The sequence below is a fragment of the Gracilinanus agilis genome, chromosome 4 (genome assembly GCF_016433145.1).
Source record: "Gracilinanus agilis isolate LMUSP501 chromosome 4, AgileGrace, whole genome shotgun sequence".
Classification (NCBI taxonomy): domain Eukaryota; kingdom Metazoa; phylum Chordata; class Mammalia; order Didelphimorphia; family Didelphidae; genus Gracilinanus; species Gracilinanus agilis.
The window spans coordinates 461,941,139-461,960,089 of NC_058133.1; the positions used below are offsets into that span (position 1 = coordinate 461,941,139).

The 18,951-nt window shown below is 39.6% G+C and overlaps 1 protein-coding gene across 1 annotated transcript; it reads left to right on the forward strand.

The window, feature by feature from the left end:
* Positions 1-432: 432 nt before the first annotated feature.
* Positions 433-13,558, forward strand: DDX20 (DEAD-box helicase 20). Its single transcript, XM_044675973.1, has 11 exons — positions 433-736; positions 1,143-1,237; positions 1,854-2,022; positions 3,702-3,816; positions 3,937-4,079; positions 4,257-4,395; positions 4,497-4,555; positions 7,022-7,104; positions 7,621-7,726; positions 7,847-7,948; positions 12,038-13,558. The coding sequence occupies exons 1-11, from the start codon at positions 433-435 to the stop codon at positions 13,201-13,203; spliced, it is 2,481 nt and encodes an 826-aa protein (XP_044531908.1). The 3' UTR covers positions 13,204-13,558.
* Positions 13,559-18,951: the final 5,393 nt, after the last annotated feature.

Consider the following 18,951-nt stretch of genomic DNA (forward strand, 5'->3'; position numbering starts at 1 on the left):
TCCGGTCCCCTGGTCACCTGGGGAGGGGGAGGGAGAGAGAAATAGGGAGAGGAGGGCCGCCTAGGAGTCCAGAGTGCCGGGACGGAAGTGCGAGACGGGGGCGCCCTCTGCTGGCAGGCGGTGGCACCACGCCTGGGACCACCTCCTCCCCACCTTCCGGCCCCTTCCTCTTTTCCCCCTTCCCTAGGACTTATCCCCACCCTTGGGTTCAAGTTTCTTTTGACCCCGCCTCTCTCTCTGTACTCCAGTCTCTCTATTGGCTCTTTCCTTTCTCCTCTCTCCCTCCCCTCCGCTGTCTGTTATCAGGCCGGCCGGGACTGTCCGTATCCGCTTTGGACAGCTTGTCAATAAAGTTGTTTTTCTTTCCTCGCGGGGCCTCCTCTTCGCCCCGCCCCACTCTTCTCGCGAGATCCGGCAGCAGCTCTAGGAGGCATGGCTGCAGCGGCAGTGGCGGCGGCTGTGGTTAATACTCGCGGTGGCGCCATGGCGGCTGGTTTAGCCCCCGGCCCCGAACCCTCGGCGGATTTGGGGGACCTCGGGCAAGGCCGGAGCCTGCGCACGGCCCACGACGTGGGAGGCCCGCGGGCGCGCACGGGGGACGTGCTGCTGGCTGAGCCAGCGGACTTCGGGTCTTTGTTGCTGTCGCGGCCGGTGCTGGAAGGGCTGCGGGCGGCCGGCTTCGAGCGGCCCTCGCCGGTGCAGCTAAAAGCCATCCCTCTGGGGCGCTGCGGCCTGGGTGAGGCCCGGGGCCCTCACTTTGGATCCTTCTTACATCCCTTCTTACATCCATTGAACCAACCAGAAGGGGTTGGGGCCTTCACGGGAAGGCCCTGAGGTCGCCACCTCCCTATTCCCATTGAGGGCTGGGGACCACCCTCCCCTCATCTTCCCGGGCTTGGGGGCTGGAGGGGGTCAGCTGAAAACCATGATTACCCAGGTCAGTCAATAAACATCGACAATCTGTCGGTGATAGAACCGAGAAACGCAGAACCAGCCCTTGCCTTCAGGGAGCTTGCAGTCTAGAGGGGAAACCGGTAGCATGCACGCAGACAGCAGTGTTCTACACCTAATCTAACAGTGTAACTATCTACTCCTGTGGTTCTTAACAGTAACTCTAATAGCAGTTGTTTGCTTCCCTTCAGATTTAATCGTTCAGGCTAAATCTGGCACTGGGAAAACCTGTGTGTTCTCCACTGTGGCATTAGACTCGCTAATTATTGAAAACCTGGCCACCCAGGTGAGTTTTAGTTAGAAGACCCCAAACCAATCGGTTTTGCAAAAAAAAAAAAAACCCAGCATAAAATAACCTTCTGTTTTCCCCAGGGCCATGGACTTGTTAGTTGTAATTGTAAAAGGGAATAGACTTCTTTGCTGTTAAGTGGTGCTAATAATGGTGATGGTGGGGGGAAATATGAAGCACTAAAAATTTGAAGCTTGAAGTTTTCAGTTCTGAGAATAGAAACCTAGAGGTATCATCAGTTTCTTCTTGAGGAGAGCAAATTTTGGGAGATTATCTAAACATTCCCCCATGCCTAATGCTCTGCTTTTCTTAGACACGTAAGTGTTGAATTGATTTACTCTACTCCCTTGTCTCTCTTTTGACTTGATAAATTGAATATTCTTCCTAAAGTGTCTTGACACTTGCCATTTAGTATCTTCTAGGGAAATAGTGCTGTGATAGTGCCCAGACTACTGTTGTAGTTCTGATAGATGGTTGAAAGGCTTATTAGCCATAGCTTTTTCTGGGAATTGGGAATATTTCTGGGACTAAATGCACCCCCCCCCACACTTTAAAAAATTAATTTGAAAAAGTAATTGATTTCCTTTCTTTCTCTGTTCCCCTGAACTCCAAGATCCTGATCTTGGCTCCTACAAGAGAGATTGCTGTTCAGATCCATTCTGTTATCACAGCCATTGGAATCAAGATGGAAGGTTTAGAATGCCATGTCTTTATTGGAGGAACACCTTTATCTCAAGACAAGACCAGACTTAAAAAGTGCCATATTGCTGTTGGCTCTCCTGGTAAGATTGTCTGTCCCATTGTTTACTGTTGCTTTTTAGGGACCGAATAAACTTCTTTTCTTGATAAGAATGTTGTTTCCGAAATTGGTGATAGTTGCTCTATTAATGCCCAGCGTGAGGAACATCAAAGCAGAGAGGGAGGCATCAAGCAAGCAAATGAGAGAAGAGTGTGGTATATTGGGAAAAGTGGTAGTTTTGGAGTTAAAGAATCTGTATTTGAATTCTGGATTTCCTACATACCCCCTCTCTTGTCTTGAGTGTTCTGGCCTCGGTTTCTTTATCTGTAAAAGAAGAGAGTTGAACCAGTTGACCTGAGGTCTCTAATCTGAATCTGTGAAATTAAAGAATTCTCCTGACATGAGAGCCCTAAGAATAAGTTATAAATGTTATTTGGGACAAGATGAGTTTATTTGTCTGAAGACAGAGTGAAACATTAGCTGTTTTCTGGCAGGTCTTATGGTCTGCTGCGGATACTGGTTTTTAAAAAAATTCTTTCCTTTTGTCTTAGTATTTGTTCTAAGATAGAAGAGCTGCAAAGGCTAGGCAAACAGGGTTAAGTAGACTTGCCCAGGTCACACATATAGGGAGTGTTTTGAAGCCAGATTTGAACTCACGTTCTCCCAACTTCAGGCCTGGTGCTCTTTCCATTGTAATGTCTACCTGACCCCAAATACTGATTTTTACTATATGGATTGTCTTAATCCGTAGGCCAGCCAGGAATTGGTAGTCTGTAAAAAATCTGTAAAAACTATAAAAAATTGATGAAAAGGGAATTCCTCAGGAGAGAAGATGTTGGTTTTAGAGAAGCATTCAAGGCTTAGTTGAAGCTTCTCAATGGCAGAGATTCTTTTTTCTTAGTCCCATACCCTAGCAATGCTTTGTACTGTTTTTTTTTTTTTTTGGTTGGTTTGTTTTTGGTCTATACATGTGATTTCCTTGATAAAGAGAATTCAGGGAGGTAGAGCTCCTTCTACCAATGCAGCCTGGCAACCATTTGGCAACTTATAGACTGAAAAGTTATCTGGGGCACTGGGACTTGCCCAGGATTACACAGCCAGTATGTGTCAGAGGCAAGACTACCATGTCTTAAGAAAATTTTTTTAAATCTTCATCTTCATGTTCTAGTAACAACTCTCAGATGGAAGGGCAAGAGCTAGGCAAATGGGGTTAAGTGACTTGCTGAAGATCATACAGCTAAGGAAGTATTTGAGGCTAGATTTGAACCCAGGTCCTCCTGAGTCCTGGCCTGGTGCTCTATTCACTGTACCATCTAGCTTCCCTAAACCTGTTTTAACTCTGAAATCCATTCTCAATAGCCATATGCCTTTTTCATAGAGTGAGAGGTGTATTGCTGAGGGGTTGCTTATTAGATGTTGAGTAGGCACTTATAAGTAAAAGATTTTTTTTTTAGTTGAATTAATTGACATTCATGTCCTTATTTCTGTTTTGGCTTATTCACTATGTACCAGTTTTTAATTGAAGTTAGGGGAAGAAATTAGGGGAATGTAACTAAATATTATTTGGTCTTTCTGTCACCATTGTTTTGATTTTTAAAAAGTGATATATATGGTGTATATATTTATTTACATATGTACATACACATGGGTAGTTCTTAAATGTTTGCTATGCACATAGTTGGTCTTTCACTATTATACAGTTTTTTTTTTTCTGAAACATAGGCAGAATTAAACAGTTAATAGAACTTGACTACTTGAACACTGCCAGTATCCGTCTCTTTATTCTTGATGAGGCAGATAAACTTCTGGAAGAAGGGAGCTTCCAGGAACAAATAAAGTAAGGAAAATAACTGGATTCATCATTAAAACAAAATGCATAAATATCTCTCACTTTCTTTTCTAAGAGATGATTATGTTAAATATCTCCAGTGTTTATTCTTCTTTTGTTATTCTCCAGTTGGATTTATTCTTCTCTGCCTGCCAACAAACAGATGCTGGCAGTATCAGCTACCTACCCTGAATTCTTGGCCAGTGCTTTGACGAGGTACATGAGAGACCCCACATTTGTAAGGCTGAATTCCAGTGACCCAAGTCTTATTGGTATGTCTAGGTTTTAGATAATGTCCATTGGCATATTATTAAGTTCTTGATATTCTGATCGTTTTTTCCCCCATTGGCAACTGTTAGTACACATCTGTTATAGTCCTTGTAATAATTTTTGACATACGGTATGATTCCTTTTTGTTCTGTACTAATGATTTCTAATTTTTCACATAGGACTGAAACAGTATTATAAAGTGGTGAATTCACATCCCTTGCCTCATAAGATTTTTGAGGAAAAGACCCAACACTTGCAAGAATTATTCAGTAGAATTCCATTTAATCAAGCTTTGGTCTTTTCTAACCTCCATAGTAGGTAATGTAATTTAAGATTGAGATGCATGGGAATCTACAAGTTTTTGGAATGAATTCTATAATGACACCGTTTGAACTTTCCATATTTTTGTTTTTCCACAGAGCTCAGCATTTGGCTGATATCTTGTCATCTAAGGGCTTTCCTGCTGAGTGCATTTCAGGTAAGTGGTTCTTTTAACTTTTATAATAGTATCTTAGAATGAAGTTCTTCAAACAAGAAGAAAGAAATGGTAGGTCAGATATCATCTTGGGACTTTGAGGCAGTCATATGAGTAACTTCTAAATAAAATTCCTACTGAAATTTTACATTGACAGGTTGAGAAAAAGGATTTTTTCAATTTTCCTGTAATTTCAATGTAACCGAAAGTAGTGTTCCAGTTAGAAAATTGTCTTTGTGGAATTCTAGAGTATGTTCGTGATATTCTCTGAGAGTTTTATTTTACAAGTGAAAAAATTACTTTGCTAGTTAAACATTCCATAACAGTGATGAAATTTTGTTTTATTTTATATATATATTTTAATTTTATTTAATTGATTAAGAAAATTTTTTCCATGGTTACATAATTCATGTTCTTTGTCCCCTCTCCTTCTGTAGCCAACGTGCAGTTCCACTGCATTTTACATGTGTCATTAAACAAGACCTATTTCCATATTATTGATATTTGCACTAGAGTGATCATTCTGTATCCCCAGTCATATTCCCCATCGACCCATGTGATCAAGCAGTTGTTTTCCTTCTGAGTTTCTACTCCCACAGTGCTTTCTCTGGATGTGGCTAGCGTTCTTTCTCATAAGTCCCTCAGAAATGTCTTGGATCATTGCATTACTCCTAGTAGAGAGGTCATTATATTTGATTGTGCCACAGTATATCTGTCTTCTTATGTATAAAGTTCTCCTGATTTCTGTTCCTTTCACTCTGAGTGATGAAATTTTGTAATTGGAATAGAGTTGACAATTTTATTGATATGTAGGAGATAAGAATTTGCTGTTTTCTTCCACATAGTTTCTAGACTAGCAGTAATGAACTATTTGGGCTATTTTTTCAGATGGCAAGTATGTTGACTAATGTATTAAGATGATATTTTAAAAAACTTTTTATTCAACTATTGTTTAAAAAAAAACCTCTTACCTTATGTCTTAGAATTGATGTTAAGTATTGATTCTAATGCAAAGGAGTGGTAAAGGGCTGGGCAGTGGGGATTAAATGACTTCCCCAGTATCACATAGCTAGGAAGTTTCTGAGGCTAGATTTGAATCCAGGTCCTCCCATCTCTGGGCCTGGCTCTATCTACTGTGCTACCTAGTTGCTCCTGTGATTCTACTCTAGTTTTCATTTATTAGTTGTTTGGAGCATAGTATTTTCTGATAGAAAAAAAAACAAAAACAACATTTTAAATTTGGATCTGAAAACCCTCCAAAGTGTATAAAGTAGAATGCTGTATCAAGCCTTCATTGTAATCAAGATTAGGAGCTCAATAATTATGGATATATGGTGCCTTGTGTGGCTATCAAGTGCTTTACATATAGTAGCTAACTGCACATAGTTAGTAAAAGGTGCAGATGGAACTCTAACCCAACCATTTCCCATCTTCTCTACAGTGTATTTCATCATTGTTATTGGATCATTTATCATATAATATGTATATTTTTGTTGAAAAAATGTCAGTAGTTAATAGGTATCATAGTTATTCCTAAATATGTATACATGTGTGTTGATTTTAAACTATTCCTAAATTAATTTAGAGGCATATTGTACAAAGCCCATTATCTAGTTGTCATATCATGTGGCAGCTGGATAGTAGATAGAGCTGTGGATAGAGCTAGAGTATGGAAGATCTGAGTTAAAATTTAGCTTCAGATACTTAACTAGTTTTGTGGCCTTAGTGTACCTCATTTAATCTTTCTCAGCCTCTTCTTCATATGAAAAGTGGTGATGAGATAATGCTTGTAAAGTGTTTTTTAAACATTAAAGCTTCTGTAAACAAGGGGCAGCTAGGTGGCTCAGGGGATTGAAAGCCAGGCCTAGAGACAGGAAGTCCTAGGATCAAATTTGGCTTCAGACACTTCCTAGCTGTGTGACGTTGGGTAAGTCACTTAACCTCTATTGCCTAGCCCTTATTGCTCTTCTGTCTTAGAACCAATGCACAATATTGATTCTGAGACGGAAGATAAGGGTTTTTAAAAAAAAAGTTCTATAAATGCTAGCAATTTTTATTATATGGAGGGAGAAATTTGAAGAAAACTGAAGTATTGTGGAAGTGACCTGGGTTTTTGAAAGCCATATGTGTAAGAACACATCCTTTGGCAGGTCCTACCAAATGAGAAGGCTCAGTATCGGTCTGGTGACTGTTATCCAAAGGCCAATTTAGCTCATCAGCAGTTGATAAATTATTTCAGTTGTGTCAGTTTATCAAACAATCTACTAAAGTTTGAAGGAATTGGAATTTGCAAAAGTTGTAGGATTTAGTCGTATTAATGAAATCATAGCTATTGAAATAGGTGATTTAAAATACTGAGAATGGGACTCAAGGGTGCTGCTTTTTACGTAGTTGAATGATAGCAAAATGTGGCAGCACATATGCCTCTGAAGAGCTTATAGAACATTGGATGTTTCTGGATATTTTCAGGTAGCATGAATCAAAACCAACGTCTTGATGCTATGGCCAAACTGAAGCAGTTTCATTGCAGAGTCCTCATTTCAACAGATTTGGTAAGTTTCCTGTTCACTTTGGATGACTAATACATCTTGACACATGTTCTAGTTCTCAAATGTACAGATTTAGTATATTTTATTTGTGCCTATCGAGAGGATACCAGAAGACAGCTTAGCCTCCTTCCAGCTCTGTGGAATGATTTCTTAAAATGGCTTTGATATTTGTCCCTTTTTAAAGCTGAAGTAGTCTTGTAGCTCACATAATAATAGGTTATATTCAGCATTTGGTGAATTACCTTTTTTTAAAAAAAAACTTTTCTTAATATCAGTTCTAAGACAGAAGAGCAGCAAGAATTGGGTGTAAGTGACATACCTAGGGCCACATAGCTAGGAAGTATCGAGGTCAGATATGAACCCATGTCCTCCTGATTCCAGATCTAGCACTTCACTTTGCTACCAAGTTGCCCCCGTATTTCATATTTTTCAGATTTTTGGTAGAAATTACAGTGTACATTTTGAAACAATGTGAGAGAACATTATTAAGTAAACAACTGCTATCTTATTCATTTTGAGACTTCACGTGGGATTGATGCTGAGAAGGTGAATCTGGTTGTAAATTTGGATGTGCCACTGGACTGGGAAACGTACATGCATCGGATTGGCAGAGCTGGACGTTTTGGTAAAAGACAAAACAAAATATGGTTTACTTATTTGAGGAAAGGGCCCTGATGAGTGAGTTGAAATTATAGTTATCAGTTGGACCAGCAGCAAGTATAACTTTACACCTCTTTGTTTCTAGGTACTCTGGGGCTAGCCATAACCTATTGTTGCCGGGGAGAAGAAGAGAATATGATGATGACAATTGCCCAGAGATGTAATCTTAACCTCCTCTGTTTGCCAGGTACAGTTTGTCCTTAGACATTTGTTAACAGTCTGCTAGCACAGGAAGTATTTGATTACCATATTAAGCTCTGCTTTCTTTTTTAGGTCGGTTTGTCTTTGCAGTTTTATAATAAGTTTTTGTATAAGTAGAGGCTGTTAGATCTGTTAGATGACATTTTATCTTCTGCTAAAGTTGATCACTCAATATCTCATGTTTGTACAAAATCTGATCTGTACCCAGGATTTGATGGGATTACTGTTTTAATCAATCATTTATACTCTATATCCTTTATTTTTAAACATTTGAAACCATTAATATTTATTTTTTTATTTTAAAACCCAATTAATTAATTGATGATATTCCCCATGGTTCCATGATTCATATTCTTTTCCTCCCCTCTTCCCTTTCCCTCCCATAGCCAGTGAGCAATTCAACTGGGTTTTACATATGTATCATTGATCAAGACCTATTTCTATATTATTAATATTTGCAATAGAGTGATCATTTAGAGTCTGTATCCCCAATTATATACCCATTGAACCATGTGACCAAGGAAATGTTTTTATTCTGTGTTTCTTCTCCCACAGATGTGGATAGCTTCTTTCTCATAAGTCCCTCAGAAATTGCCCATATCATTGCGTTACTCCTAGTAGAGAAGTCTGTTACATTTGATTATGCCACAGTGTTTCAGTCTCTGTGTACAATATTCTCTTCGTTCTGCTTCTTTCACTCTGCATCAATTCCTGGAGGTCATTCCAGTTCACATGGAATTCCTCCAGTTCATTATTCCTTTGAGCACAATAGTATTCCATCACCAGATACCACAATTTGTTCAGCCACTCCCCAATTGAAGGACATCCCCATGTTATCCAGTTTTTTGCCACCACAAAAAGCATGGCTATAAATATTTTTGTACATATATTTTTCCTTATTATCTTTTTGGGGTACAAACCCAGCAATGGTATGTTGAATCAAAAGGCAGGCAGTCATTTAAAGCCCTTTGGGTATAATTCCAAATTGCCTTCCAGAATGGTTAGATCAATTCACAACTCCACCAGCAGTGCATTAGTGTCCCAATTTTGTCACATCCTCTCCAACATTTATTACTTTATTTTGCTGTTGAATATTTTTTAGAAAAGAAAAAAATCTAATCATGTAGGAATAATGTTATTTAACCATCCACTTCTGAAAATGTTTTTTTTTTTTTTTTTTTTTTTTTTTGGTAAGTCATTGTGTAGCTGATGTGGGGAAGATAAAAATATGGTCCTTGTCCTCATGGAGCTTAAGATGTAATAGGGAAAATAAAATTCACACAAGTAACTTTAATGTAGAATGGGAAAATACCACGAGAGACATAAAGTATTGTGAGAGTTTATAGGAAAGAGAAGTTATATGTCTTATGAAAGATTGTATTTTCTTCTTAATATGTTGAATTATAAATGAATATTCTTAAAACTTTTTGATACCAACTAAGTGAACTAAATGTTAGCATTTAGAATAAAGTGTTTAATATAGTTATTGAATAATCAAGATTAATGTATCTGGAGAAATTAATTCTTTTAAAAAAATATTTAACCCTAAACAGTATGTAATTTTTTACAAAATACATTTTTAAAATTTTATGCCACTAAATATTTCCCAATTACATGTAAAAAATACATATATTTTTTAACCCTTAACTTCTTCTGTGTATTGGCTGTGGAAGAGTGGTAAGGGTAGGCAATGGGGGTCAAGTGACTTGCCCCAGGGTCACATAGCTGGGAAGTGTCTGAGGCCGGATTTGAACCTAGGACCTCCCGTCTCTAGGCCTGACTCAATCCACTGAGCTACCCAGCTGCTCCCATGTAAAATATTTTTAAACAAACATTCCAAATTCTTTACCTTCCTTTCTCACCCTTGAGAAGCTGAGCAATTTTATATCATTTTAACAGTATATAGTTCTAAGGAGCATTAAAAGTGAAATTTGTCAAGTCTTAAATTTTGGTAAAATGGCAACATGATCTTCCTTGGGAAGTCCATTTTGTGTATGTCCAGTTTGGTGTGTATAAAAAATCATTTAAAAATAATACTGTTAACTATTCGTATTTGTATTTTTATTCATATTCATATTTGTATATTACTTTTGAGGTCTGCCAGAGAATTTGCCCACAGAGCTCCTTTTCAGTAGCTGCCATTAGATTAAATGTCATTTATTTTCTGAAAAGTGCCTGAAGGGAGGGGGGGAATAACATGATAAAAAAGTAAAGGTGCCAAGTTGGAATCTTACATTATGAAATACAGTAGATCTTTGAGGATATAGTGAAGTCTTTGTGGACACCTGTTACTCTGGGATTTCAGTGACACAAAATAACTGGGAAAGGCTTGGGGAGTCTTGTCTAGACAAGGTTGGGAATTGGAAAGTACTTTGTTAGGAGGATCTGAACAACAAGAGAGAGATGGTGAGGATGACGGATAAATAACTTAGGTTACAGAGTCTAGACAGTAAGGAGTCAAAAGCTAAGGGAGGACCCTGAATTATAGGAGACAGGGACATAAGTAAGAATGGAGCTGAGTCAAGAGCATGATATAGGGAGTAGGGGCTTTATTTTCAGTGTGGGAAGGCACACCTGACTAATGCAGGCATATTTATTGCTAGGAGGAATAAGTCCTAGACTGCCTAAATAATGGTGCTGCAACTCCCTGTTCACACTCTTTATAAAATGTTCAGCCAGTTTTTTACCTTTTTGTATTACTTTTAGTTTTTAATCTGAACTTAAGTGATACCTTGCTTATCTGTTAGAACAGTGGTTCCCAAACTTTTTTGGCCTACCGCCCCCTTTCCAGAAAAATTACTTAGCCCCCTGGAAATTAATTTTTAAAAAAATTTTAATAGCAATTAATAGGAAAGATAAATGCCCCCCTGGATCACTGCAGCATCCACCAGGGGGCAGTGGCGCACACTTTGGGAATCACTGTGTTAGAACAATATTGTCATCCTGTTGGGATTCAGAAATGGTGTTTGCTGGACCTTCCCGTTGCCTCTTGGTTAAAATATAAACTCTGGATCCTGGCATTCAGTGCCCAGCATGATTTGGTTCCAGCTCATGTTTCCTTTCTTATCTTTTACATAGTCAGTATTCTAGCCAAATTGGATCGCTCTCAATTACCCCCACTCTTTCTCTCTTCTGTCTCCCTTGCCTTTGCTCATGCCATCTCCCTGAATTTGGAATGGCATGCTCTCCTGTAGTCTCCTTCCCTCTATCCATCTGTTGAAATTCTCCCTTCTTTCAATCTTGAGATCAGTTTTCTCTTAGCACTTCCTTTCCTCTGCAATGATCTCCCTCTTCTGAATTACATTTTATTTTATTTTCAAATACTCTCTCTCCTCACCCTTAGATTAGTTTGTCTTTATAGCATTGCTGTCACTGTTTAAATTGTTAACCTGGTTCTACTTCTCTCATTTTATATCAGTTCATGCAGTTCTTCCTAGGTTTCTCTGAAGCTATATCCCTTTCATTATTTCTCTCAACCTTGTAGTATTAATGTCACATACATATACCATAATTTATTCAGCTATTCCTGGATTTATTGGTACCACTGTAGTTTCCAATTTTTTGCCTTTACGAAAAGTACATATGGATTTTTTTTAGTAGTGCTAGTAGTGCTGATGCTGAGTCAAAGAGACCTGCACAATTTTAATATTTTTCTTTTGTGCACTTACCCATCCTTCCTTCTTTCCAATTAATTGCAAACTTGCAAACAAAAATATCCATTTCTCTATCCCAAGCATAATGTCTTGCATGTTGTAAATGCTTAATATTTATTAAGTCCAATTCCTAGTGGGTGAACAGTTGTGGGGAGCACAAGTCTTGTTCCTCTTCTGCTTTCTTAAATTTGATAAGGGAAAGAAGAAGAGGAAAATTCTGGGAAAGAATTTTCTACAGTCTCAGAAATGATTGATCCTTCCACCAGTGGGATATATTGCTGGTGAGGATGAAGGTCTTCTGCCACATTCTAAGAGCAGCTCAATAAAAATGTTCTTAGGATTTTAGAAGCCCATGCCACACTTTTATGCCATTTGATAGAAAATTAGGAGAATATTAATGCTATCCTTTTTCTGTCATATAGATCCAATTCCTCCTGGCCTGATGGAAGAATGTTTGGATTGGGATGTTGAGGTCAAAGCTGCCGTGCACACAGTTGGCTCAGTTAATGCACCCATCCAATCCCCTAAAATCATTCAGAAACCAGATCGGATCATTCATGCACAGAAAGCTCAGAGTAGCCATATGGCTCCATCTCAGACAGCTTCAGGTCCTATAGGGGCAGTCAAATCAAAGAAGGCAACCAAACAGAAACACCCCGGAAAAAGCCATGCAGAGTACGGAACCAAAGAAAAGGTGGAGTTCTCTAGGGGGGCGGGTTATGCCACACAATCGAAAGAACCAGTAGAGAACTGTGTTCAGACCTCTGTTGAAAGTGCTAGCATCTTTCAGAACCAGACCAGAGAAGCTTCACTTGCCACACTCCCCAAAATCCCTTGTCTATCTTCCTTTAAGATCCAGCAACCCTGCACAGTGACTTTTACAGAATTAGTGGAGGATTATGAACATTACATTAAGGAGGGTCTAGAGAAGCATGTAGAAATTATCAGGCACTATACTGGTCCTGGGGAGCAGGTCCTGCAGCCTCAAAATGGTCTATTGAAATGGAGACAAGCCCAAGAGAGCCCCCGGGCATTAGTGAGCAGTGGCCGCTCAGAAGATTCAGCCAGTGACAGTGATTCTGGCTGTTCAAGGGCATCATCCCAGAGCAAAGGAAATAAGTCATGTTTGGAAGGTTCATCCGATAATCAGGTGAGAGAAAGTGAATTGACCTCCATGACAGGCCATGCTTCTCCTGATCAGCCCTTGAATAGAAGTGAAACCCCCAGTGTGGAGGAAAACCAAGACATCCCTCACATCCCGATAAAAGCCTTGGGAAGGGAGGAAGGGGCTAACCAGACCTCTAAACGGAGCAGGAAGAGTGTTCCCAAGCGAGCAACACATCAGCTGCAGTGGGAACCTCAAGAAGAGAGTTGGTGTGATCACACTGGGGAGCAACCTCCAGTTTTCCCCACCAATCCTCAGAGTTATGAGGATTACTGGAGATCCTGCTACTGGGCATGGCAGGAATATTATGCAGCAGCCTCACAGTCCTACAGCTGGAATGCCAAGAGACACTCAGATTGGATGGCAGCCTATCACATGAACACCATCTATCTTCAGGAGTTAATGCGGGGCGGTGAACTGTGAAACCTCAAGTAATATCAGGTCTTTGGTGCCTCTGGGGGACACTGTCCTGAAGGTTGGACTGTAAATGGCATTTTTGAGGAGCTTTAAAAGGCTTGAGGTTTCTATGAAATGCTTTATTCAGGTTGGTTTGTATCAGGTGAAGGTACTATTTCCTCCTCTTGGGAAAATTCATAGATTTGGGCTCTGAAAAAAAGAACTTTGGGTAAAGAGCCTTCATACATCATTTTCTTACCACTCTTGCACTGTCCCCCTTAAAAATAAACTAAACATAGTATCATACACTCATTTAAAATACTCCTAAAATACCACCACCTGCTCCCAAAGAAACATCTGAGATGTAAATATTATGAAGGACTTTTTCTGTAGAGAAAAAAAAGTGGTTATAATCAGGCTAGATTTTCATAGCTATGTAAAAAGATTTTTAGCATTTTTCTTAAATAAAAAACTTCCCTTTTAAATTGAGGTAAGGAGGGATTTTAAGTTAAAATGTTTTTTTAACTTTATAAAAGCCCATACAGAAAGGATACTAATTACATAAAATTAAGTTTCTAAAGTTGTGAACCTCATATGTTTCCACTGCTAACTACTTAGATATCTTTCCTAATGGAGAGGCTGTTCATTTTTGTAGCATATTAGGTTAGGATAGCTGATGGCTCCACCTTGTCATCTTCCCATCAGAAGGCAATCAAAATGAATTAACTTTTTGGTTCTCACCTGAATAGTTTGTGGAGGCTGGCCTTTATTCTGCCCAGACTGCCTCTACACAATGTCCTACACACTCCCTTCAGTGGGTCCTTTATGCATCTGTTATGTTAAGAGTAGGAGGAGGAAAGTTCTCCTTGTTACAAAAATGCCACTTTCTAAAATTGTGGCTATTCAAAAAGTCACTGGAAGTTAGAACTTGCTTTCTTTTGTTTCTTCCCTGGGGTAGCTGGCCCTTCAGGAAAACTGATCCTTGGGAAGGAAGAGACCAGGGATTGAGGGAAGCAGGGTTGGCTCTTCATTTTGGAAGGCTGTTGCTATTGGGAGGGTAGCCCCGTGGGTAATGGAGATAAGGTTTTTGAAAAGGAGAAATTAAAATTTCTCCTGTTGGTTATATACATGTTTGTCAAGGGGACATAAATACTGTTTCTCTTTGCTGTCATCACACACCCACAGCGATCGTCATTTATTGTCCCAACACCCACACAACCATTGTCCTAAACTCGACTTAACACCATCTACTTCCTTTTAGGAGGCTGAGCAATGGTAGGCTTTATTTTTCTATCTGTATGTTATTGCCAAGTGAGGATGAATTAATTAAAACTGCGTAAATAGCAGTTCCATAATTAGGTCCAGTCTGCCATACAGTGGTAAAGATTTTAATTACACAGTAAAGTAAGATCCTATTGTTGCACCTTACCTCTTCCTTGCCATTTCCCATTCGCCCCCTTCCCTCCAACTCCCACCCCCCCAGTCAAGTTAGCAGCCTGTCATTGCCAGGGAATTTTAATTAGAATGCCATGGCATCTTAATTAGAAATGAAATTGCCCATTAGCCCTGAAATTAATTGGATTCTCTTTAGATTTGTTTGATACTTTGTGTTTGTTATTTTTTTTAATTGGAAAATAAGCCAGAGATGAGCACATCTTTATTGCTGGAGATTAATCTGAGGAGAGAAGCTAAACACAAAATATATTAAATCTATGTTTTCTTTTTCATGAGCATTTGTGAGAAAAATTTTGAAATTGTATCTCCCCAGCAGAAGCAGCCAGTTGGATTCATTTGCAGGCCATTCTCTACCCAAAGTATGTTTTTAGCTCAGTATTGACATCCTGACAAATTCTGTAACTTGCTAAACATTTTCAGGAAACCCTAGTTGTGAAAGATGAGTTAGATGGGGATCAGAAAAACAACTGTGGCCTGGTGACAAGTATGCTAGTTAGCATCTGGTCCTGCTTCCCGGTCTGTTTCTGTTAGCCTAAGTGATCATGACAAGTCATTCAGAGAAGAGCAGTTTGCTTAACTGAAAAATGAGGTGAATTGACAAGATGATTCTAAGTGGTTCTCAACTAATTCGAAGGGTTATGGGGGTTGAGGGCAGGCTAGGAATGAGTTATATTTGCAAATACTGGTTGAAACTTAGGTACCAGTATGAATTGGCAACATGTCTGCATTAGATGCTTTATACAATTTTTTATTACAACCTCAAGAATAACAGATTAGGTTGATAGTAACCACAGATCTTTGGTCTTTAAGATGATTGCCTTATTGAAAAGGCAAGTTTCATGTTTAAGAATATTTTCTAAAAAAGGTAACATACTTATTTTTCAGCGGTATGTCATCAGTTTGCTACAGTAACTCATTAAAAATACAGTATGAAAGAAAAGGTGAGTTTCTGCTAGTATAGCTGTAATTAAGATTATATTTTGGAATCCACCTTTGTAGAGAGGAGGGAAGTAGCTTTAATGATAGAAGGGGGCAAAACCAGGTGGTTCAGTGGATTGAGAGCCAGGCGGGAGGTAGTGGGTTTAAATTTAACCTCAGATACTTCCTAACTGTGACCCTGCCCAAGTCATCCCATTGCTTAGCCCTTTACTGTTCTTCTGCCTTAGAATCAATACACTATTGATTCTAAGACAAGGCGAGGGTTTAAAAAATAATTGTAGAATCTACAAACTCAGTTTTGGAATATTTATTGGCTTATGCCGCTTGATATTCAAGCATACTATAATAAAAAAAACAACTAAGTATTGATTATTTGTGATGTCTAGAGAGGTACGGGGCTAGGGTGACACCTAGTGGGTGATGAGATTTAAGCAACCATTCTTGGGCTGTGAAAGTGAAGTGTCACATTTTTCATGCCATTTCCAGTGACCAAGATCTGACTGTTATAGTGGAGACAGTTTAAGAGGATTTTCTTTGACCCTTTGTGATAACTCTAGTTGCTGCCTGTTCTGTAACCATTTCCTTAGAAAATAATTTTATTTGGAGCCCTTTTTTTTGTTGAAGGGACTTTGGTTCAGATGATTTATTCTTTTACATCAGGGCTCAGATTTGTAACTAGAGGGAAGAGTTAGGATTATTTAAAAATTTCAGAGAAGCAGACTGTAGTTTAATATAAAGAACTCAAAAGCAGTTGTCCTAAAATGTGCTGTTACTCTGGCCTGGAAGTGTCAAGTAAATGGTTGGATGCTTACCTCTGGGATTCTATAGGAAGCATTTTAGCACTGGTCAAGGCGATATGCATTAGAACCAGGAGGGCCCTTTGAGGTTATCTTGTCCAAGTCCCTCATCTTCTACCTCCCAAGGTGGTGGTGAGACTCAGTGAGAAAATGTAAAAGTGCTTAATTAGCACAACACCTGGCAATATGTAAGGTTAAACAGTAAGTAGATTTGTAAACAAGCTGGGAGGGGTCTCTGATGTTTTCTGAGTTAGTCCATTTATCTTATCTGAGATGATGGTTAGATCAGAGATGGGATATACCCAAGGTAGGAAGTAGCAGGCTAAGATGCGAACCCAGGTTCTCTGAGTCCAAGTGCTGTGCATGTTCCATTCTACCATGGAGGTTGTACTAGATGTTCTTTTAGGGTCTCTTCCAACTACAAGGCTTCTAACAGAATGAAGACCTTGTTAAAGCTGCTCTCCTCTTCTGGGACATGGAAGCTTTAGAAGTGGAAAGCCGGAATAGAGAAAGCACACGGCATCACTGGGGTTTGTGGCATACACGCCATTTAATCCAGATTGGATACATCAGGTACAGCAGTGGCACACGACTCGGTACTGTCAAGGATAGACACACTTTAACATATGCACTACAAATTCAAAGAGAAGACAACAGGAAACTCAAGAACTTGTTTTAGAAAGTTGTTTTCAGATGGAAGTCTGAATCTTCCTGCAGTTTTGTACAGTGCGTTTTTGTCTCTGCCATTGTGATGTTGGTAAGCAAAGCCCATTTATTATACGAAAATAGAGAACATACGTGATGTTTCTCACAATAAACGTTAACAAAGGGGGTGGGGGAACCTCTAAGGAGAACATTGCATTGGAATGTCTGATATCAAAAATAGACCAACCCCCCCCCCCCCACCCTGAGCCCCCACTTTGTAAAATAGTCCCTTGGTCCAAGGAGGCCCCCTGGGACAGAGATCATCACCTGATAGAGTGGAGTGATCCCCACCCCAGGTAGGTAAGTGACCTGCTGAGACAATGGCTAGTCCCAAACTTTTTGAGAAAGACACATAACAAAATGAGACTAAGGAAGAATCTCTTTAAACCACTTTGTTTTTTGATGGTCCTTTTCTCTATTGAGGCTCTTTCTAAGGGTTATGACAGTACCTTTTCCTCTTTAGTCATCTGGGAGCACTTCACAAATGATAAGGTTCTCCACAGAGAAAAAGGAAAAAGAAGACCATCGATTCCCTGTTCAGCCCTCACAGTGCCATTTAGTTGGAAGGGGAGCAGATATTTGGCTCTGCTACGTTAACTCATTTTAAAAGTTGTGCGTAACCAACCTCACAGTTCAGCTGGTAATGGGGGACAGGGAAGCTGGGATCACTGGAATTTATAGAGAATCATAAAACCTAATTTTGACGTATGCTTTCAATTTAAGTTTAAAAAAGTCGACTTCTCTTTGCCCTGTTCTATGAAGTTACTATCTCAGTGTGGAAAGATCCCAAGTTAGGAAGCAGGAGAAATCTTCACAGGCTTGGTTGACCCCACATGTTGGTTCAACTCAAGATAGTTTGTGAGTTCACCTTTATTGATTGGTCAAAGTTACATGGCCACCATTTTAATGTATATAGAATACAAGCTTTTTTTCCTTTTTATCCCCAGCGTTTAACACAGATCCTGGCATGTAGTAAGTACATGGCACATGCCTGTTGATGTATTGCCCAATTTCACCCTCCTTTGTGCTGGTGTTAGGCCCTTGGGTAAGCATTAGAGATCAGCTCCTTTGGCAGCAAGTGTATAAGGGTGTACCCCCCTTGTGCAATCTAAAGGAGCCAAAAATGGCCACCAGGGTTCTTAGAAGCCCTTGATTTGCTGTTGAGCAATCTGTTACATAACTGACCCAGGCTCAAAAGGCATGTTAGTTAGCAGACATATCATGGAGAAGTAGAAATGGAAATAGTTCTTTGAGGAATGAGACTCCAAAGGCAATGTCAGAGATGTGAGTTCTGTAAGATAATCTTGGGGAAAATGGTATGATGCAGTAGGGAAAGCACTAGCTAATTCTGCATCCCAATTGTGTTAATTCATTAGCTGTGACTTTGCTCAAGTCTTTTAGCCTTGCTTTGCCCTGCAAAATGGGGAACAAAATGTCCTACCCACCTAATAGGGCTGTGAGAAGTATGTAGTGTAAATACAAGTGAGGGGGCCAAAGGAAATGCTCATCTGTCATTCTGTTTCTAAGGCAACTCTTTCGAAGTTTCATTGTATTGTATCCTACTCATTGTACTCGTCAGGTTAGGAATAATGTGGGGAGGCAGCATAGAACATTTCAGGGGGCCACTTCTGGCCTGCGAGCCATATAGTTTGCCCATCACTAGTTTAAAGGATTATAGTTTGAAACATCAGTGCTTCTTGACCCTCCCCAAAGCCTAGAAGGGGAGCTGCATTTTTTGGCTCTGAAAAAGCAGTTTATACATAGGTAGAATTGGCACCCAAAGCTAATTCTCCACTGTAGCTGTGGATTCCCAAAGTGTGATCTTTGAGCTTCCCTCTCCTCCTCTCACACCTCCCCCCCCCAAGTCTAAGTAGATCAC

What these genes read in the sequence shown, in the direction of transcription:
- DDX20 (XM_044675973.1), top strand. Translation starts at nt 433, where the DNA reads ATGGCTGCAGCGGCAGTGGCGGCGGCTGTGGTTAATACTCGCGGTGGC. An exon ending in TTGAAAACCTGGCCACCCAG is followed by an intron (nt 1,238 to 1,853) that starts GTGAGTTTTAGT and finishes CTGAACTCCAAG; the next exon opens with ATCCTGATCTTGGCTCCTAC. An exon ending in TTTTCTAACCTCCATAGTAG is followed by an intron (nt 4,396 to 4,496) that starts GTAATGTAATTT and finishes GTTTTTCCACAG; the next exon opens with AGCTCAGCATTTGGCTGATA.